The sequence below is a fragment of the Cololabis saira genome, chromosome 16, assembly GCF_033807715.1.
Source record: "Cololabis saira isolate AMF1-May2022 chromosome 16, fColSai1.1, whole genome shotgun sequence".
Classification (NCBI taxonomy): domain Eukaryota; kingdom Metazoa; phylum Chordata; class Actinopteri; order Beloniformes; family Belonidae; genus Cololabis; species Cololabis saira.
This window is the reverse complement of record NC_084602.1, coordinates 21,786,981-21,810,272: the sequence shown is the minus strand read 5'-3', so window position 1 is coordinate 21,810,272 and position 23,292 is coordinate 21,786,981. Positions and strand designations below refer to the sequence as shown.

General features: G+C 38.9%; 1 protein-coding gene across 2 annotated transcripts; it reads right to left on the bottom strand.

Moving 5' to 3' along the window:
• Positions 1 to 320: 320 nt before the first annotated feature.
• Positions 321 to 9,879, bottom strand: LOC133461890 (14-3-3 protein beta/alpha-1-like). Of its 2 annotated transcripts, none has more exons than XM_061742888.1 (6): positions 9,779 to 9,879; positions 8,538 to 8,945; positions 4,546 to 4,669; positions 3,526 to 3,689; positions 3,321 to 3,416; positions 321 to 1,359 (listed from the first exon to the last, which is right to left on the bottom strand). In XM_061742888.1, the coding sequence occupies exons 2-6, from the start codon at positions 8,829 to 8,831 to the stop codon at positions 1,288 to 1,290; spliced, it is 750 nt and encodes a 249-aa protein (XP_061598872.1). In that variant the 5' UTR covers positions 8,832 to 8,945; positions 9,779 to 9,879; the 3' UTR covers positions 321 to 1,287. The 2 variants fall into 2 exon arrangements, with proteins under 2 accessions (XP_061598872.1, XP_061598873.1); XM_061742889.1 differs by having other exon boundaries at positions 9,783 to 9,872.
• Between the last annotated feature and the right edge of the window lie 13,413 nt (positions 9,880 to 23,292).

Below are 23,292 nucleotides of genomic sequence, written 5' to 3'. Positions count from 1 at the left end.
TCAAGGAGGAGCAACACCCTGAATTCCACATGTAATCATGTACTTACAATTTCAATACCTGTAAATGCACAAATAATGGTATTTGTATTCAACTATTACATAAATAAAATTATTTAAATGTTTAGCACCTTTGTTTTATATATATGTGTGTTTTTTTAAATCTTTGATTTAAAAAACACCCCCCCCCCCCCCCCCCCCCCGTTTGTCAGCATTGAAAGGTGATGTGCTCACGAAAAGAAAAGAAAAAAAAAAGTTCCCTGTCTGAAATTACAGATGAATGAATTTTCAATATTTCAGTAAAATAAAGAGAAAATTTGGACTTGATTTATAAAATGTTTTATTCATGTTAACATAGATGATACATTAGGATTCAACAGTTCACAAGGCTTTGGGGGACTACAAATGAATGAATGGCAAAAACAAGTGTTCCAAATCTCAAGAGAAAAATCATTGGACAGACTAACAGATGACCTGCTTTTAAAGGAAAATAATATTATTAATAATAATAATAATAATAATTAAAAAAAATTACTAAACTTGACTCATGGATCTGTGAGTTACAGCAACTATCCCATTCCAGTGTAATACCTCAAAGACATGCATGACAAAAATGTTTTCTTCCTACTTTAAAAAAAAAAAAAAGTCTCAACATTTGTTAAGACACGATTTGCCATTTCACCTCAAGGCAGACATGCATCTGTGACAATGTGGCATGGTAACTAGGGCAGAAAGTGCAGATTTGATGGGTACAACTTCACTGTGTTGTAGCATTTGGTGCATTCACTTCAGTATGAAAATTACACATGTTGGAACTTAAGCGTCAAACGCTGTAACAATATCACAACTGCGTAGAGATGGAGCATAAAAAAAATTAGGGGAAAATCGTTTTGATTTTTTTTTTTTTTTTAATATCCATTATTTTATACTGCAAAACCCAAACTTTGACAGTCAATAGTATTGTAGCTTCCTATTTCTCTACTACTAAACTGAACTAGGGTCTGATATCACGTTGAGGTATAAATCACTCATCTACAGCTGAAACTGCACAAATGGGAAAGCCAGGACAAAAATGAACAAAGAAGGTTCATCTTTTCATCAGGTGTCCAAATCTGAATTGTAATAGAAACAAAATTCAGCAATGGGATTCAATGATAGAATGTTTGAGTGGAGCATTTAGGAATGAATGAATGAATGAATGAATGAATGAATGAATGAATGAATATGTAAAAAGTTTTTTTTTCTTCCTTTTATGTTGTTTTTGGAGATAACAGTGAAAGTGTACAAGCATTAGTTTTCGGTCTCGCCGCCCTCTCCCTCACCACCTTCGCCCTCCTCAGGTGCATTGTCTGATGTCCATAACTGCAGAGAGAAAGATAGTGGTTTAAAATACAATCAAGTTCATTGACTTACCAAGACTTAACCATTTCAAAGTTTCGATGGGTTATACTTTTCTTGACAATCATAAGCTTCAGAACATCTTCACATAACTCTGGCATTTAGACAAGTTTCACCTTTTAATCCTTGTTTTGGAGGGAGATTTTATTGGGAAGTACATCAACAACCATCCACTCTGGTGGCTGTGGCTGTATTGTCTTTTTTTTTTTTTTTGCATCTCGAATTTTCTTTTTCAGTTGAGCATTTTTAGTGTTATAACACTGATTTTGAAAATGATTTAAGTAGTAGTTTTGATGATCTATGCATTTGAATTAATTTTACTGGCAACTCAAGCACATAAGCCTCATTTATACTTTTGCATTAAAAAGGTACACCCTAGGTGTGAACCTGACATGCACCATACATGTAACAACGCATCACATCGACCAGAAGAACCACGAAAAAATATGGAGTGGTGGATTTGTTCTTCATTTGCAAATTTCACACCACTATTTCTTCTTCCTCCTCATTTTTAAGTTGGGTAGAATGATAATTTTTGGCAACGTCTGTAAAAATGACTACATTACATGTGTCAAACTCAAGGCCCGCGGTCCAAATCCAGTCCGCCATAACTATTTATGTGGCACTCTAGAGATTAGAAGTCATAATTGACTAATCAAAGCCGCTGCTCTCCATCATGGAACTACCTTAAGTGCTGCCACAACTGGCCCTTTGAGGTCATTCATGATCTTGATGTGGCCTGAAATGAAAATGAGTTTGACATCCCTGCTCTACATTTATCACCTCCAATTTGTGTGAAATATACTTTATTTGCTCTGTTGCTATGTCTGATCATACAGGAAGTACACAAAACTCAGCATCGTGAACTACGGTGCTGGAAGAAAAAAAAAAAACTAAAGAAACCTACATAGTCACCTAGCGGATGGTGGTGTGAGTACAATAACGCAGAAATATCAGCGCCAGACGGCATAGGCGCAATGCGTAGCCTACGTGCATAGCTGCTACGCAGGAGTGTAAACCAGGCTTAATGTTGATGACAAGCTGATGGTGATGCGATCATTTGAATCAAACGCGTTGGAGAGCAACATGTAAAACATACAGGATATTTTGTCCTGAAGACCAAGGTCTTCAATTTTTCATTGCTTTAACACACCCGATTTAAAAGGAATAGATCACCACCAGCTCGTCATTCAGGTTTGCATACACTTCCGTTAAATCATATATTGATTTCAATTTGCTCTATTGGAGCAGGGACACATCTAAATCAAGCAGGCCAGTCATTTTTGCTGCAGTACTGTGGTTTTTGCCAAGATGTGGCTGCAGGAGAGTGTCCAAGACTCCAACCCCTCTCCACTCACATATCAGACAAAATACTTTAGATGGGCATAAATGGGGGAGGAGGGATCATAGTTCTTCTTGACAGTGGAGGATATGGTTCTGGACATGCTGCTGTGAAGGCAAAGGGAGGCCTCTGCACTCATGTTGTACTGCTGGTAGAAACTTTCTGTCCATGTTGTCCACTGACAGACTTCATCTACAGTATTACTGTACTGCATTTCTTTTTAATTATTGTCATCATTAATTATTATTATTATCATCAATATTATTATTATATTACGACATTACATTTGCTGTCATCAGCTTAGTTGTTCCCACGATAAAGGAGCATCACCCACACTCACACTTTGTGATCTGAACCAAAAAGCAACTTTGTCAGTCTTGGTCTCCTTTTTGGGCTTCCCTAACACCAACTACCACTCCTAAGTGAAACTTTTGCAGCGGTCTGACTCTCACATTATCTATTTTTGAAGCCAAGTGAGCCTATAATAAACTTAATTGTGGTGGCCTCCATTTACAAAGGAGCATGACACCATTTATCTAAAAAAGATTATAATTTCTGTGCCATATGAGAGCAGAGCACTTACTGTCAGGTTGTCTCTGAGGAGCTGCATGATAAGGGTGCTGTCTTTGTAGGAATCTTCTTGTAGCTGGTCGAGCTCAGCAATGGCATCATCAAATGCCTGAAAGGAAGAACATTAATCAAGAATGTTAAATCTGTGGACATATTTTACAATTAGCAATTTACAAAAATGAAGGCATCAACTTTTTTTTTTAAGAAAGTTTGTAGACCTTTTTGGCCAATTCGCAGGCTTTATCTGGGGAGTTGAGGATTTCATAGTAGAAGACGGAGAAGTTTAGGGCCAAGCCTAAACGAATGGGATGTGTAGGGTCCATCTCAGTCGTACTGATGTCAAACGCTGACTGGTAAGCTTGCTGTGAGTTTTCAATGGTCTCTGAGGACAAAAAATTAATAAATAAATAATCATCATAACGTTTATCATCGTCAGGACTGACATGCAAGTCCATTTTTACACCTAGCATCCATGTAGAGTGATACATTCATTTAACATTTAATGAACCAACCAAGAGCATCAACACAAAATTTAAATATTGAGCAGACATCAGTACATGTAATCTCATTAACACATGTTAGGTCTTTTGTTCTCCATTTTTATTCAATTTTATGTATTAAGTGTCCAGATGAACCCAGAAATTAAAAAAAAAAAAGTACAATTAAATGTTAGTTTCTGCAAATGGAAGTGATTCTTTAACAGACACCCAAAGTCATCTCATATCACATTGAAAGCTCCTGAATCAAAACAAAATGGTATCATGGCAGATTTTGTGATATTAGCAGATCAGATAATTGACTTGATCCCTTTAAATTGATGCTATATCATATTGTAATAAAAAAAATGTGATTTACAACATCATTTATATTTCACAGTTTAAATAGACCATTTAAAATAAAATATAAAACAATGTTCAAAATGGCACAATGAGGTCTCTTCTAACAAACTAAATTCTTGTGGGAAGCTATGCAGACAAAATTGATCAAAGGGGAAACTTCTGTATGGCACCACCAGCTTCCTGGAGTTTAATTGGATCAATTTGAAACACCAAGAACAAGAGGCAACAGCAGGCAGTTAAGAATCCCTGCATATTTTTGGCTCCTATGTAGACATTCAAAATGCAACTGCAAACATTCAAAGTCCACCATCAACACAGAACTCAGTCACAACACAAAAACTGCAACTTACAAGGAAAGGGATTTACAATTATGCAACTAAAATACCACTGTAAACTTACTTGATTTGTTGTCCCCAGAGGCAACTTCAGCAAGGTATCTATAGTAGTCTCCCTTCATCTTTAGATAGAAGACTTTGCTCTCTGCATTTGTTGAGTTTCCAATTAAATGGTTATCCAGTAGTTTCTGTGAAAACAAATATTATTTGATATTTTTTAGTATGCATAGAACTTCTGAGAAGTAGCCCTTTTCAGAGCAATTAGACAACTACAAAAATATGACATCCAACAAGAGTCAAAATTGAAGGATTACCATAAATTGACAATCATGTCAAATTTACATAATTACTAAAGCTACCCAACATGACATGAAAGAAAGATTTAATTTTAAATAAATAAAATTGATAAATTTAAACACCCTCAGGAAACAACAGTGAATGGAAGGAGCCAATCCTGAACAATGTTATAATAACAAATGTACAATATGTATTGTATTACCCACTGACACAAGTTAGCTGGTTGAACTGCCTAGTTTAAAAATGTTGCTGCATCAATTTTTGTGTCATTTAATCATGAGACATAACATAATTAGATGCATTTGGGAGAAATATAGCATTATGTATGCGTCTACTGAAGTTATGCCAAAGTTGGCCACAGACAGCCCTCTGCTGTCCCCTCAGCCGTTTTCTGCTCCAGATATTTCTTGGAAACACTCGTCTGCTGTCAGAACTATGCAGCAAAGTTGGATGCATTATCGCTGACACTGCTGTTGTTGCTAAATTTAACACACTTTGTGCTGTTTTATTATTACCCTCTGAAATGTACACAAATATTTCATTAGCAGAGTAAAGAAACCAATTCTGCAGGGTATTCCGTTTGATGTTAATACTTAGGCTACCAAATACATTTAACAACTTGCCCTTTTTAATCCAAAAGAGGGAATTCTATTCCTGAAGGTGTGTCATTCCAGCCCCTCTTAATCTCCATTTTTACAAGTTACAATTCTTCCTCTCTCCATCTACACAGACTAGATTAGTAAACAATCTTGATTGGGAAGAGCAATAATTTGCCCAGTCGCAACAATAACATTTAACAACTTTTTTGGACCAATTTTCATACCTTTTTGACCCTTTTAACTACTTATTAAAAAAAATCTGTAGCAAATAAAAAATTAAACTGCATCCTTTTTTAAAGTAAAGGTAATTTCCTTCATGTGTAAAAATGTATGACCCCACCCTCTCTCTCTGCTCAAAGCGTAGAGAGAGTTGAGTACTGTAGGTGAAAAGAGCATTTCAAAGTATTGATACCATAACCTCCCCCCGGCCACCACACGTATAATCACATCCTGTGAGAAACACTGCCGCTGCTTGCACAGCATTATGTTCCTAATTACCGTACTACCTGAAACCACTGAGGTCAGTAAAGAACCATGCTTGCAGCATGTGCATATATGTTTTAAAAACCAAAAACCAGCTCCATCTCTAACTGGCGAGCTCAGGGTGTGCCTCCATCCAATCCATGGAGTGCAATGTAAGTTTGTATCAAGATGAAGGGTTGTGTCACTTAGTGAAAATTTAAAAATACTCATGTATTGATAAGCCGATTGCAGAGAATGCCAAGGTACTTCCACAACTGCATGCCCACTTTTCCTATTCCCTGATTCAGTGTACATGTACTGAATGTTTAATAAATGCATAATAAGTCGGGATGCTCCTTTACAAGAGTAAATATGATGGTGGGAGTGGCAGGAGTTTATGCCATTTTTACCTTCAACATATGGAATAAGCCAAATTTCTTTTTCAACCCAGTCCTGCAGCCACTCTACGGTCATTTAGCGATGAAAGACTGGCTTGGTTGAAATCCACACACATTTCTAGTGTTAAGTTCACTGCATGCCAAGCAAAATTACATCACAAATCCTTGTGCACTGGGCAGTTTAGCTAGTCGACCAAATCTGCATTGTTTTAACTATCACACAGTGCACAAATGCTTTGTCTAAAATCACATGTGGAGGGAAATGGGTGAGCAAGTGTGTCTCTGTAGCTATCACCCACAAACACAATTATAAAATTCAGGTTGAATCAGAATGGGGGTTTATTGCCAAGTTTGTTAACACACACAAGGAATTTGTTGTGGTGATTGGTGCAATACAATAAATATAAAAACAAACAAATATATAGAGATAAAATAAGAGATAGAATAAAATAAAATGTATAAACAGAAATAAACAGAAATGTACAATATGAGGATTAAAAAGTGCCGGATATGAGTCTTTACAATGAAACCGTGCAATTATGTTTTTGATCAGATAATTTGGACTTTACAATTCATGCAAGGACCATTCCTGCAGTGTTGTTTTCTCAGGGTGAGACTTACTACTTAGTAGGAAGACTGCAGTGAGTAAAGCTCCCCAAGCCCCACAATAAAAGTTTCTCTTTGTGCCGACATCATATCCCACTGGTGCAATGACTGATGCACAAAGCATAACAAGTCTATTAATCATTCCTCTTGAAAATGCATGCCTGACTCAGTAGCCTTGCTCTCTCGATCTAAGCCCCAATAAACAATGTGAACATTCGCAAACGGTTGGCTTTAAAATAGTTTTTTATTGCTGATTTGGACAACGAATGTGATAAGAAAGTCCATCTGGGAAGAACTGCTTTACATTTTTGAGTACTTTAGTTGGTTTGAAGCTTTACCGCAACAATGACACAGAGATATGATCAGTGTGAAGGTGAGTCACGTGTGGAAAATGGAGCCCAGTCAAGTCTGGGCTCCACTTCCTCCAAACTCAGCTGGAAGTCCACCTTGTTTCACCGTGCAGGAAGTAAAAACAGATGGGCACACAACCAGCTTCCTATTCCGTTTTGGCATTTGTTCTTCTGTGCTTCAAGGTATATAATTAACTTGTCAGGATTCTGTTGACAAGTTAAGGCTTGAGAACTGACACACCCTCTTCTGCTGACTAAAGCTCAGTCAACGACAACATGCTGGCAGAGAAAGCTGAGTCACAGCCACGCAAGCACACGTTCTTGGAAAACGCACACTGAATGCTGGTGGACAATGAGTTAACTGTCCTGCTTTGCAGTACATTTTTACAGATATATGCTCAGAGAAATTATGTTAACCTTGCAGCTAAGCCTCCACCCAAATGTCATCTAATTTAATACAGAGGCAGTCTCAAAAGAATGTAAAGCACCAATGTGCGCTGTTGTATTAGATTAACCAAGAGGTGAAAGCACATCACTGTGGGTTCCATTAAAGCTAAGCCTTTAAATGTGGGATGTAATGCCATATACTGCCTTTAAATCCACTGGTTTCAATAAATTGCCCCGCAGGAGGGTGTCACTTTTAGTGAGCTATATATACTGGCCTCTAGGGAGAATATGAGTCATTTATGCATGTAAATTCTTGCACTTGGATAAAGACATCAGGGCTGTACGCATGAAATGAGCCTGAATGGATGATAATATACAGTGAAACAGTGTCTGATGCAAACATTTCCTGTCTGTGTACCGCAGTGACCCTCACTCATTCAGACACACCTAGCTAATTTGGTACCATGACCTCTTCCAAACCCCTCAGTTCATGCCTTCACAAATCTATTGTTCCAAATCCAGATTTCCAGAAGGCAGGAACAGTGGGAGGACTTGATAATGCTTCCTTGTCCTCTCTCTGGCTTTAGAAGCCATACTTATACAAGAGAGGAAAGCTCACAGGAAACACAGATGACATGCAATTTGTGTCATTCCGTCCTAAAACTGAAGCATATCAAAATCACTTATGTTACAGGGTGACTTACTTCATGATTTTAACAAACCAAATACAGTTTCTTTTACCTGAGTAATAATATATGGGGGGGAGGGGGGCACCCCTGGGTTTAAAGGCAAAAATTACAGAAGATTGTTAGATTGAGTAATAATTATTGAGGGGGAGGGGGAGAAATACCTGGGTTTAAAGGCAAAAATTACATAAAATGGTTAGATTGATAATCTAACCAATAGCAATAAGGAGTAAAATACAGAAAATGTGCCTCCTTTAAAAAAACCTCTTACCAAAACACAGTTGCAGATCTCTTCCAGCTCCTTCTCCACTTTCTCCCGATATTCCTTGACCATCTGCTGCTTCTTCTCGCTGCCCTCGGTCTTCAGGCCGATGCTGGACAGCACCCTCCATGCGGACCGCCTCGCCCCGACCACGTTTTTGTAGGCGACGGAGAGCAGGTTCCTCTCCTCGTTTGACAGCTCGGCTCCCTTCTCCGTCACCTCCTTCATGCACTCAGCCATGTCGTCGTAGCGCTCAGCCTGCTCGGCCAGCTTGGCCTTCTGAATCAGATCCGTCCTATCCATGGCTTAATAATAATTTAGGGGGGGAAGTTAGGTCGGGGATGCGAGGGTCTGTCAAAAGATTTAAGCTGAAGGATGGGCGTAGCACTGGATCCGTGGTGTTATATCCCCCACAAGCTGCGGAAAGAAGAAAAAGGGGGTAATATTAATAGAAATGACTTGATAATCATCTAAATGTAGACCCGTCTGGAGTGGGTGTGCCCGTTGCATTTAACACCAGTACAATTACACCATACATTTCACCTACAACATTAAGATTAGATTAGATTGTCCTTTATTTCTCCCTCAAATGGGGAAATTCGCTTTGTGCAGCAGCAGTACACTCAACACACACATGCAGGGAAAGGATAAAAAAAAAGGAAAAAATATATATATAAAAAATATATATAAAATATATATAAAATGTATAAAATATATTTTTTATATATACCCGGTATATACAAATATATATATATATATATATATATATAAAAATATATATATAAAAAAAATATATAAAATGTATAAAATATATATATATATATATATATATATATATATATATATATAAAAAATATATATAAAAAGTAGTGCAGTACGGGAAAGAAAGAGAAACAGTGCAAAAAAAAAAGCAGGTAGGATGTCGTAAATCTCTAATGTGCCAAGATAAGCAGAATCTATCCGCGGATTTTTCTTTTCTTTTTTTTTTTTCTTCTTCAGATAAATCTGACTGTTCATCTCAAATAAAGATCAGCCCGATCCAAAGTCAAGCCGCCACAAAGCTGTCTGGTGCAGCAGCTAGCGAGAACGAGCTAGCCCTAGCTACGGCGGCCACTCCTTTCAATGTAAAATGTCACCGTTATTCATACAAACAGCCCAGCCAGCCCGCGACTTATCACTTCCAGGAGTAGCCCACCCAAATGCACGCATAAAAAGGTAAGAAAATAAACACAATATTCGAGGTTTCTGACCTACTGATGTCCAAATTTCCTCCCCAAATAAATCCGATATGAGAGATTGGTCAGAGAGCAGAGAACGGTGCCTGCAGCAGAACCCGACTGAACCTGTTCAAATAGGAGGGTTCCTCTAAAAGGGGGCTCTCCAATCAGAAATCAGAGTTCCCCTTGATTGACGGGAGTAGTTGGCGCTGCCAGCCAATGGGCGTCAAGCGCGGGGGAAAGGGGCGGGACTTGCTGGGTAGTTTGAATGACCGGAACCGGAGCTCTGCAGAGAGCCACGGGGTTTCCTCCAATTAGAGCAAGGGATGAAGACGTCACCGCATTGCCATGGTGATGCTCGTCCAATCCTCCCCTGCTCTCAGGGTGCTGAGATGGGACTGATGTGCTTTCACTTCTCCTTTTGTAGCTGGACATTTGTTCTTGTTTTCTACGCACTGTGTTATATTTCTACATTTTACATATGGCTTTATTATCACAGGAGGAAAAATACCTATACATATCTATCTATCTATCTATCTATCTATCTATCTATCTATCTATCTATCTATCTATCTATCTATCTATCTATCTATCTATCTATCTATCTATCTATCTATCTATCTATCTATCTATCTATCTATCTATCTATCTATCCATCATCCATCCATCCATCCATCCATCATCCATCCATCCATCCATCCATCCATCCATCCATCCATCCATCATCCATCCATCCATCATCCATCATCCATCATCCATCCATCCATCATCCATCCATCCATCCATCCATCCATCCATCCATCCATCCATCCATCCATCCATCATCCATCCATCCATCCATCCATCCATCATCCATCCATCCATCCATCATCCATCCATCCATCCATCCATCCATCTATCTATCTATCTAACTAAATTAGCCTGTATTTTAGGAATTGGTTGTATTGGGTTTTCACTTTACTATTTTTATCAGCCTCTATTATATGATTAATATATATATATATATATATATATATATATATATATATATATATATATATATATATATATATATATATATATATATTTATATATATATATATATATATATATATATATATATATATATATATATATATATATATATATATATATATGCAACACAGGCTCACCCCAGTATTGTCTTATCATCTCAGTTTTCTATTTGCTACACACATACACAGAATCCAAAAGAAAACCTATAGTTGGTGTAAACGCTAGCGTGTTAGGGGCAGTAATCATAGCTCGAGTTACAAGACAAGACTAAAGCCGTATATAATGCCCCCAAAAAGTATTTATCTCTCGCCCTGCACTACATGTACAGTTAATTTTATATTTTATATTACAATTTTGTATAAGTGATTTTATGTATTTATTATTCTTGTTGTTTCTGTGTGTGTTGATTCTTGCTGTGTGTTATGCTGTCACGTGGAGCTGCTAAACAGATTTTCACAGCGATGTTGGAAACCATGTTTACAGTGACAATAAAGGATTCTATTCTATTCTATATGCTGCTATAAGCTTATGCTGCAGGGGGCCACCAACATGATCCACTGAGCGGTGTCCATCACCCTCCTTCTCTCCTCTTCTTCGCTTTCCTTTCTTCAGATCAACCCAGTTATTAATTTGAAGTATCTCATAACCATAATTGATCTCCATTGTGCTTGTTGTTTATTGTGCTGGTCTGCCCCCTCCTTTTCTCTTCTTTGCATGTTTGCAGGCCAGAGCTTCAGGAGCTGCATGCTGCCCTGCAGTCCCATCCCACTGCTCACTTCCACCTGTCTGTGTAGATGTCTGTTGGATACGTACTGACATCCTGACCTGCAGTCCCACCCTCTGACCACCTCAGTGTCTGCTGTCTAAATCTGTTTAGTCATACCTGTAGTGCACCAACGAACCATTGTGTCTGTGTCTCTCCTTTCTGCTATTCATTCTCTGTGTCTGTTTTTGCTTTTCCTGCTCTGCCCAGGCTTTCGGCAGGAGGGTCCCCCCTTATGAGTCAGGTCCTTCTCAAGGTTTCTTCCCTCCTAAAGGGGAGTTTTTCCCTTGCCACCCTTTGGCTTAAGATTTTTCTCCCACTAGGGGAGTTTTTTACCTGCCACTGTTAATGTTATGTTTATGTAATAATTGCTCAGGGGTCATGTTCTGGGTCTCTGGAAAGCGCCTATAGAGACAACTTGTATTGCAGAGGTGTATAATCCAGGTGCCATAAAGTAAAAATCCTGTCCAGCAGTTGTTCCAACCGTCTGAAGAAGCATGTGAAGACAATGCTACAGCAATTTCTGCTGTTTGCAACATGGGAATTGGTTGTTTTTTGCAGAAGTGTTTAATCCAGATGCCATAAAGTAAAAACCCTGCTGTGTTTCTGGATCAGCCAGTACATTTAGAACAGGTGTTTTATTATTATTATTATTAATCTTTATTTCGGCTTGTACAGAACAAGATGAAAAGGAAGAAAAAAAAACAACATTTCTTTTGCTGAAAAGGTGTAGGCTGAAGCCGTAGCTTATAGTGCCTACCCTTTTTTCTTATGATCAGCAAAAATATGAGATATTAGCTTTTACTCAGTGGAAACAAACAATACATAAAGAAGAAAAAAATAAGTAAGACAAAATATAAAATTGACATTTCACATCCTAGAATGTTTTTGATAGTATACTTTATAATTATAGTGTTTTATATTTATTTACAGTATTTTCTTTAAACAATTTCTTAAACTTGACGATAGAGCGACACATTTTTAGGTTGTTATTACAACTATTCCAAATTTCTCTAGCCTGATGTACATCTCTTTTTAATATTAGTTCTTGCTGTCGTCATCTCAAACATGAGTTTCCCCCTCAGATCATAGCGGGTTTCTTTTATCTGGAACAGGTCCTGAATGCAGTTTGGAAGCAGTTTCTGCTGGGCTTTAAAGGCAGTTTTCTGCTCTACTATATCATGGAATTTTAAGGTATTATATTTAATAAAAAGATTATTTGTTGGTTCATAATAGTCGGTTTTATTAATTATCCTTAAAGCTCTTTTCTGTAATAAAAAAATAGGGTTTGTATTTGTTTTATAGGTGTTAGGTATAGGTGTTTTCACTAAGGACCTACCATTTACCTGCAGAGGAGCTGGTTTAGTATTGGTTGGAACAACGGCTGGACAGGATTTTTACTTTATGGCACCTGGATTATACACCTCTGTTGTATTGTAATAGATGCTATATAAAATTGAATTGAATTGAAGAAAACACATATTCTCTCATATACTGTCATCTTGTCTCTACTTCATGGTGATGAGTTTAGTTCCCCCCTCTTCTTTTGTCCCCTGGTGTGATGATACATTTCTACATCTTATTAATTTTGTTATGAAATGATATAACCACTGTGTGTATGTGTGAACTTAGGTATACCTCAGTATATCTGTTGGTTTTGCTATTTTTCATGTTTACACCTGGTCAAGTTGCTGGGGAAAAACACTTGCCCTTGAAGGCACCAATAAAGTATTCTGATTCATTTTATTTCCTGATTCTTACAAAAAAAGGAAAGAAAAGATTAGACAAGGTGTTGAGAAGAGGACAAACATCAGCAAGGATTGTCCATTTTGATCCATCTAAATATGTTAAAATGTGTAGCTTTGTTATATTTGTTTGATAATAATCTATAATGTACTTCATTATTTAGCTTTCAATTTCACTTTCTGACCATACTTAGCGATATGCGTGGAGTCAGGACAGAAGAACCATTGCCCCAACACCTGCTCAATCATTAACTTTTCAACTCCTGCCATGACTTCATGCCTTCCTGCTGACAAAGACAGCTGTCAGAGCGGTCTTTTTATCTATTTATTTGAAATTGTGTGATCAAAAAAGAAAGGAAAAGTGCATTTTTTTTTTTTAGCCTTATGGGTCAAAATTACAGGACTATCAAGTAATAAATAAGTTAAATCAAACATAAGACTGGATGATTGATTGAAAACGCAAGTAAATATGGGTAAAGGATCCATAAACGTGTCAACAATTACGTGAGAAAAAGCCTTGGAATGGTGAGAAAGACGGAAGGGATTTGTATCATTTCCCATCTACAGTGCACCATATCAGTAAATATTTCAGGAATCTGGAGGAATTTTTGTGTGTAAAGGGCAAAGGAACAAGCCTAAACTGGAAAACCGTAATCTCTGATCCCCCAGATGGCAGATGGCACTGCATTAAGGACAGTGTTTCATCCATGGTGATGTAACCTCACGGGCAAGAGATTATTTGGGAAACCTTTGTGAAGTGCTACAATATGAATCCACATTCAAAAACTTTACTGTAAAAAAGAGAAGCCACATGTTAACATTGTTCAGAGCCGAAGCCCATATCTCTGAGCTCAGAGAAATTTGGGATGGATCATCTGGTTTTACAAAATATTTCAATGTTGGGACCTGGTCTGAGTTGGTCTAACCGTCAGAAATGCAGTGAAAATAGGTATATTTTGGATTTTGACCAATTGAAAAGATGTTTCATGAACCACAAACTGTATTTAATAAATTATCAACTATCTAAGAGATAGTTTAACCTCCTTAGGCCTGGTGCAATTTTGTTTTCTTGCTTTTAGCCCCCGTTAAGAAATTACATTGTTTGACAGACAACAAAGTGTGATGGTCACATACCGGTACATGTACGCCAGGTTTTAAATGAACAGTACTGGAGCCTAGTAGAGAATTATGTGACATGGTGCAAGACAAACCATCAGCAGCTGAACACATCCAAGACCAAACAGCTGGTGGTTAAATCCCCTCCTGTAGGAGATCTCCTTGGAGGAGGCTGGAGTGGAGATGGTAAGGTCAAAGAACAAGTCAAAAACATAAACCACCAGTCTCTTACCAACTGGAGAGTAAACACAATCAAATGTTCAGACAACTCTTAAAATCCTAGTTTCACATACAATATGTATTATATCCTTTTTGGAAGTTCCCTTGTTCCTTTTTTCTCAGTGGTTAGAGGGAGAGATGTGGTGAGGGTGATAGTGAGGGTCCTTAATGATTGCGAAAGCCTTTCACATTAAACATTGGTAACTTTACATCAGGGATGATGTCCAGTCTCAAATGACCTTGCTGGCTGACTTCACAATTACATTTAGCTGCTTCTTGTCCAAGCCTTGTGACTCCAAAATCAGGAAGTGAAGCTTAATGTTAGACTGTGTGTTAACACCCTCTGAGTTTCCAGAGAGTGTGGAGCTGCTGCAGTGATCTTGTGATGACTGCTGTGATCGCCTGTAAACTTCCCTCTGGGGACATGGTCCACAGCAGCACTGTGAGTGTGCAGTCCTGTATAATGATGTTTGCCACCCTTTCTCAAGTCAGTCACCCTCTACAACTCCACCTCTATCCTTTATCCCAACAAAATTAGGAAGTAAAATGATTGACAGATTAGGGAAACACCCTTCTTTTATTGGTATAACCATTAGCCAAAGGTTGTGCTGCAATGATTTTTAAGTTTTTGTTGTTACTTGTTGGGTGGTCATGATGTAATGGCTTTGTCAAATACGTCTACAATAACTATGCTCTCTTCCTCCGTCACTCACCTCCCTTTCTTTCTCAACATTCAGCATCTACTCAGAACCCAGCGCTCATATTTAACCTTTTACTCACACTGCATCTGCCTGGACTGATTCAGACTTTATAAAGAAGCCTGACTTTTAAACATGTCCAAACACATATGCTTCCTCACTGCTAGGAAGTTTTAGTGTATTAGTCACTCTCCACATCCTGTGCTTGTAACAAATTTGCATTACCTATGGTGCCACTGCCAGCCCTTCAATGTGGAGGGCCTATCTTTCTAGTAGGTGGTCTACAAGGAAAAGGCCCTATTTTGTATTTTCACAAACAGAATAAAATAATCACACATTGAAACCCCTGTTTTATATGTTCTTTACTAAAAAAGGATAATTAAATCCAGGTTTGAGCAGTCCAAGTACTGTATAATGGTTTTTGAAGAGGACCTGCACGGTCTTCAGCGGCCTCGCTCCTCTAAAACGCAGTGGAACGGCCCTTCTACAGAACATTCACGCACCTGAAACTAACTTCACCTTCCTCTTCTGAACGTGACTTCAACTCACTGACAATATTGACAACAAAACAATGCTGACAACGTATACCCTGCAAAAAAAAACCCTACTGGAAATGTTTAAACTTGACATAGAATATTCTTGTGTATTTTGTGAACTGCACATTGACAAAATGTCTCCTTTATTCCATCTGTGTACTCAAACAATAACATGTTGGTCAGATGTACAACAACTTATAAGACTGAAAACTGGAGCAACATTCCAACTCACAGAGAAAAGACATTATTCTATACTTAGATGAAGGACGTTGATAAAGACTTGATCTTGTTCACCCAACTTCTACTCATCCTGGGAAAATACCACATTCACAAGAAGAAATGGTCAAACTCCAAGACAGGTCATCCTGTTGGGCTTTTGCTAGCTCTTCAAGGTTTATTGCAGGCAAGAGTAGATGAGTTTGTGGCCTTACATCAGCAGAGGAGATGTAAAGGGCAGTTATCCTACATCGGCGTCGATATTGCTTTTTCCATGTCTGTATTTTATATTGAAACGGAACTCTTTTGAAACGGACAATTATCTAACCCAGCATTGAGTTTTGCAGTGCTAATGATAGGTAAGTAAGTGGGTTATTATCAGTGTAGATGGTAAAATGTGGAGTGTAAGAAAGATGATCAGAGATAATCCCTCTGAATTTTTCGCACACTGCCCACTTCAGAGCCAGGAACTCGTTTTTTTCGAGTAATTCTTGCCATTGTAAGAATGAGATGTGTACCTGCTGTACTCTACTGCCCTTACATTTTAACAACTTGTGCCTTTTATTATTTTACCTCTTTTCTTATCATTTTATTTCATTTTATTTGTTATTTACTGTTTAATTGTGTCTTGCCGCTTTTAATGTTGATGTAAAGCACTTTGAATTACCTTGTGTTGAATTGTGCTGTACAAATAAACTTGCCTTGCCTTACCTTGACAATATCTTGAATGTACTCCTGTACCTCTTTAAACAGTGGTTTGGGAATGGATGTGTATGCTCTCTGCACAGGGACGACATCTTTGAGGTTGATCTCCATCTGCAGATTTGGGATACAGCCAATGTAATCTCCATCTCTTGCTAAAGCGCTTCACTCCTCATACAGCATCCTCCTGCTCCACATGTGGGTGCCACAGGGGTGAATCTGAGTGGTGGTGACCTCCCTGACAATCGCTGTAGGCTGTGAAGATATCTGCCTCCACAGCATTTTCAACATGCTGTTTTACGTGGTATTGTGATGTCATGATTATAATAATAATAATAATAAATAATAATAATAATAATAATAAACTTTATTTATATAGCACCTTTCTTAACAAAGTTAGAAAGTGCTTCCCAAGAACAATAAAATACATCAAGATAAATATACAGTGCATAGTGGATAAGAACATAAGACAGAAATGACCAAGTCTAAAATTGATAACAATATTCAAACCACAATAAAAGCTTTTCTAAAAAGGAATGTTTTTAGTAAAGATTTAAAAGCAGTGGGGGATTTAGCTGACCTGATCTCAGCAGGTAAATGATTAGTGATTGGTGTTGTTGCCAATTAAATGGTGACACAGGGTTTGGTTGGGTGAGGATTTGTAAAAAACCTGGCCCTACCTCCCATTATCCAGATGACGGACATTCTTCATCTGTTTCAAACGCTAATTGGGTAGAGACGTCCATGTTTGGCGGGACCCTATGTTGCACATGTGTACAGTGGTTGCTTGGGAACCCGAGGCTCACACTCACAAGCACCCACAGATGATCGCACAGACAAACAGTCACACATGAAAAGATTAATGTCTAGAGAAGAACAAAGAGAGAAAAATCCTGCGGTCTCAATTAGGCGTAACTGATTAATAAACTGTAAGTCTAACTACAAATGGATCAAAAAGATTTTGGAAAAACCGAGGCACTCAATTTATGGGTGAAGCCGAAAAACAAAAACAACAAAAAAACTCTCCCACAGAGATGAAAGATACTGTTATTCAACCTTGTTGTAGCACATTTCGATGCGCGGGAAGAAAAAGGTGTTACACAACAAGTAGGCTTCCAGTCCTCCCACTCAGGGTCCTGCAGTAGCAGGAAACTGGCCAAATGAGACAGTCCTAGAGAGTAGGCTGAAATATTCCTCTTTCTCTCTCAGCTGCCATCTGTCTCTCTCATGACTTTTTTTTTTGTGCTGCATAGAAAAGCAAGAAACGCGCCAGCCTTAAAGCAGTAGAACATGTCTTCATCTGTGTAGGAAGCATTGTTGCTCCGTGTTTGAATTGTACACACCCAGATACCGGCACTCTGTGCGCACGTTGTCAGGGGATGGGAACGGGAGGGCTCATGGGCTCTTGTGTCAACTTGCAGAGAGGAAATGCTTTAACCCTCACACAGGAATGCAGTTAAGAATGACAGAAAGGCATACAATTTAAAAAATCTATATAAATAAATAAAAATGTGCCTCAATGAGTGGGCAAAGACTGAGTGTGGGAGAGTTTGCTGCATCCACCATTTGTTTAATCTCTGTTTCAAACTAGCTTCGCCTTCTGTGTAGAATTTTAAATGACTTGTACTTCTGTAGTTTATAGCAGTTGACACATTAACCACACCCTGCGGTTAAAGCAAAGGTGAAGTCAGTGTCAGGTAGATATGCAGCAATAAGATATACTGCAGCAGCAATAACGAAACCCTCAAGAGGAGTGTTTTTTTTTTTCTTTTTTTTCCTTCTGGCTTAAAGGTATTGTGACATGAAAAACACATTTTTCTTGATTTTTTGTGTTTTGTTGGGTGTCTTGACATCAATTACACCCAAAAAACAACAAACTTTTAACATTCAGTGTATTGTGTGCTTTCTGGTATTTTCCGCATAACTGTGCAAAAACGGCGCACCTGGTTTGGTGGCGGGCCGTGACGTCAGGGCCCGCTAAATCACCGCCCCCTCCACCCAGCTCCCTGCCTCCTCTCTTCTCCAGCGCACCATAAAGGCTGATTTATGGTTCCGCGTTACACCGACGCAGAGCCTACGGCGTAGGGTTACGGTGAAGATTCTCCCACTTTACCAGTAGGAGATCCCACTTCGAGGGGCGTTCCAGTTGAAAATTCCGACTGGGAACTGGGAAATTCCGACTTCCGAGGACAAATGGAACGCGGCATAACTCTCCGACGCCGCTGTGAGCGTATTGCTCGCGGGGAGCTGCGGTCCCGGTCCTCTGGTCCCGGTTGGACTTCATCCCCGGGCTGTAGTCGCCCTGTCTGGGCTGTGTGTCGGTGTTTGTGGTTCGGTGTGCGCGCGTGTGTGTGGAGACGCTGGCAGAAGTGTGTAGCGGTTGGTTGGAGGAGGTTTGGAGGAGGAGCGGAGCAATGATTGACAGGAAAGGGGAAAAAGGACCCGTTTTTCACGGCGCAAAAAAACACTGTAATAAAAAACCAGGAATGGAGTACTAGAGTGAAGTTTTTCTTGTTACACTCTTTTAGACACATTTGAGGGATGTTGGCCGAGACTTTTAATAGTGTTAAAAGCATGTTAAAAATGATGTCACAATACCTTTAAGAGTTTTAACCAGGGGACGAGTCGGTTATAAGACGCTGCCTCGACCATGCATGAACATAAACTGCTGAAGGTGAACGCAGAACAAATGTACACAGTAAATAAAAATTAAGTAATACTTCCAGGAACCAGTTCAATATAGTCCTTTGTTTAGTAATCATAAAATGACCAAGTTAAAGTGAGATGTAACATTGTTAAACCCGTCTTGCTTCTAACTTTTTTTGTCACAGCTTGGGGTGTGCAGGACCCAGATGCAGGAGACATAGTTCCAAAAAAATTTGAATTATTTATCCTGAGCAGGATTCAAGCAAAACCAGTGACAAAACTTGAAAAAAAACAGAACTAACCATGACATGACAGTGAGAACAGATCAGCAGGGAGCAAGAGAAAGACAAGACAAGATATACACAGAGGACTTGACGAGACACAGGTGCAAACAAGGGCAGATGGGAACAAGGGAAGTCAAAACTAAAACACACGAACGTGGGTTTTCAAAATAAAACATGAACTTAAACAATCATGACATTCGTGTGTGTGCCTGTGTATGTTTGTTGCTGGCATCAGCATCAAATTCTAGATTTGTTTACATTTTCTTGATACAATGAAGTTGGTCACAGAAGTTACTGAAAATAATTGATAAATCTGCTGTGCAAGCTGAATGTCACCATTGTTTTTTGTCGTTTAACTAGTCTCATACTGTAGCATTAAAAGTAGAAACACAGTTCAAATGCCAAAATGCTTGTTTGCATGATTGCATGCTGTGACTTTTCCCACACAAGCATTGAACTATTTCTGAAAAAAAAGAAAAGTTTATCGGTAATAAGTCACTTAGAAGTTGATGATGGAAATGTCATAAGTTTGTGTCACTCACATTTAATTGAGTGAAAATTAAAGAAAAACCTTTTCTTTAAATCTGCTCTGGAGCCCTAGTTTCACTTGACATGCAACTATTTTCACTAATATGGTGGAAAATCTGTCCTCTTTTTTTATTGTAACTTTGTAAGGCAACAAACGTATATTTGTTTTGGGAGGTTCCTCCAAATGAGAGAATGTGGTTCAGCTGGTCCACAGAATCCAATACAAGGTCAGAGCAAGATTTGGGGAATGCGGTGAAGAAATTAAAGTTGGAGTCGTGGTTTTGCTTTAAATAGTGGCTGTTTGAGACAAAAGTTTAAGTGCATTTTCATTTTCAGTCAGATTTAATCTTGCATTTTAGGTCACCATGGAAACTATTAACAGCCGGCCAGAGCTCCTCAACTGAAAGTCAGAACTCATCACCATGGAAACCTCTGACTGCATCCAACATTCCCAGCTGATCAGCAGCTCCTCTGTAATATATACTCTATTTTACATATATTTTTTATGGATTTATCCCAAACTTTTAATTCTACACTTCTATATATTCTTCTCCTAAAACAGCAAGCATGAATCCAAGGACAGGAATTGGCAGCAAGCTCACCTCAGTTCCTCCTGGAAATACTTAGTCTACTTTTTTTGTAGGTTTTTTTAGACATGCCAGCATTTAAGAGAGGAGTGGATGAGGTGGCCGGGGATTACGTAGGATTGTGTGGGTGAGTGTGTGGTGAGGAGGAGGAGGAGGAGGAGGAGGAAGGATGATGGATGTTGTTGCTGCACTTCCTTTCATGATGTCCTGTTTCCTGTTTCCTCCTATGCGTGGAATGGAGGATCCACAAAGTATTTTCTCTGTGCCTTTGTCTATACACCTTTAAAAACCTCCATGTGGTTTCCTTGTCTCACTGCAGATATACCACAGTGGGTATCTATAGACCAACAGTACTGTCTAGATTTCAGATTAAATTAATGCTTAATTTGAGGTAGCAATTGTTCATCAGGATGTCAGATTACAGGTAGCTCACTATCCTGATCCTTCCTGTTCACTGGTGTTGTCATACTTATCAAAACAAAAGAGTGAGCAAAAGGAAGAAGAGGAGGGTGAAGAGGAAAGGGAATAAAAAGCATGAAATATTCATGAGAGAGACAGGAGATGAGAGCAAAAAGAGACAAAGACACAGTGCAGCTCTGCATATGTGAGTGTGAAAGTGTGAGTTTTAATGAAGAGCCTCCAAGCTGAGAGGCCGCGTATAACTCCTCGTCTTTTATGTGCAGTCGCAGGCAGCTGCTGATTTCCATAGACAAGAGCTTGTTTCCTACAGAAAGACATTTGCATGGAAATATTGGGGTCAGAAGAGGCTGAGTGTCTATTTAGCCCTCTTTTGCCTGCCAGCAGTTTTGTGTGTTGAAAGTGCAGGGTGGTGTGTACCTGTCTGTGATCTGGGTGGGGTGGGGTAGGGTGGTGGGGGGGCACTTTTCTTGTAGTCAGAAAATAGCATGAGGCGTGTTGGAACAAATCTTTGAGAAAGACTGAGGTTGTGCAACTTGCCTGTTTGACACGGAGAAAGAAAAGTGGATTTAATTCAGACTGGCTTCATGTTGTTATTAGCTTGTGCTGCACTCTTCTGGCCGTGAGGGCTCACTGCTGCTGTCAGTGCAGGGAGGAAAACATGATCTACTGATCAGAAAAGAGCAGATTACAGTTGGTTTTATGCAGTAAATAACAATAAAAACAATTCTATTCAGTCTGTATCCAAATCTTCAATTGAAATTCAGCTCATATTTAAATTTAACATTACAATATTTTGTAACAAATCCTTACATAAAACTACGACTTTGGAAGGATGCTGTTGTTGTCCTTAGATCCAGTTCTCCTAAAAGGTGCACTAACTGTATTTACTATGACTTTTATGTGTGCCTTTTTCATCCGACTTTAATAAAATCTAACCCCACATTTTAGCCAGATGGCTCATAGGACAGTTTGATTTGTTTTTTTCTCCAATGCATTTGTTTTTCTTTTGAGGGTCAATCGTGTCCTGTGATCCAGCATATTCTTAAACTGGGTCCCCTCAAAGGTGTGTGCTGTGTCTTATATCATTTATCATCTACACAAACAAGTCAAAGCAGGTATGATGACATAAAATATGCTGATGATTACAGTAAGTTATTGTCTGTTTTCTTGCATATGTTGAGAGCATCCACTATGAGGTGCCGTGAGGGACATAATTCTGAATTAGCGTTCATAAACACATATGAAATCCAACTCTTTTACACACTATACTGAAAACCTCTCACACTCACTTGTGAAATCTCTCATACACACAGGTAAAATGCTTTTATACATACAACTGGAAATGTATCCACTCACATATACAACTGAAATGTGCTCACAGATACTAATGAAACGCTCTTACACAAACTAGTGAAATCTGCTCATATATACAGTTGAAACTCTTTCCCTCTCACACACACTGGTTAAATTCTCTCACAAATACAACTGAAAATCCTCTCACACACACTGGTGAAATTCTCTCACGAACACAACTGAAAATCCTCTCACACACACTGGTGAAATCCTGTCACACACACTGAGGAAATCCTGTCACACACACTGATGAAATCCTCTCACACACACTGATGAAATCCTGTCACACACTCTGGTGAAATCCTCTCACACACACTGATGAAATCCTCTCACACACACTGATGAAATCCTCACACACACTGATGAAATCCTGTCACACACACTGATGAAATCCTGTCACACACACTGATGAAATCCTGTCACACACACTGATGAAATCCTCTCACACACACTGGTGAAATCCTCTCACACACACTGGTGAAATCCTCTCACACACACTGATGAAATCCTGTCACACACACTGGTGGAATCCTCTCACACACACTAATGAAATCCTCTCACACACACTGGTGAAATCCTCTCACACACACTGATGAAATCCTGTCACACACACTGGTGAAATCCTCTCACACACACTGGTGAAATCCTCTCACACACACACACTGATGAAATCCTCTCACACACACTGGTGAAATCCTCTCACACACACTGGTGAAATCC

What these genes read in the sequence shown, in the direction of transcription:
- LOC133461890 (XM_061742888.1), bottom strand. Translation starts at nt 8,831, where the DNA reads ATGGATAGGACGGATCTGATTCAGAAGGCCAAGCTGGCCGAGCAGGCT. An exon ending in AGATCTGCAACTGTGTTTTG is followed by an intron (nt 4,670 to 8,537) that starts GTAAGAGGTTTT and finishes TTGTTTTCACAG; the next exon opens with AAACTACTGGATAACCATTT. An exon ending in CCTGCGAATTGGCCAAAAAG is followed by an intron (nt 3,417 to 3,525) that starts GTCTACAAACTT and finishes TCTTCCTTTCAG; the next exon opens with GCATTTGATGATGCCATTGC.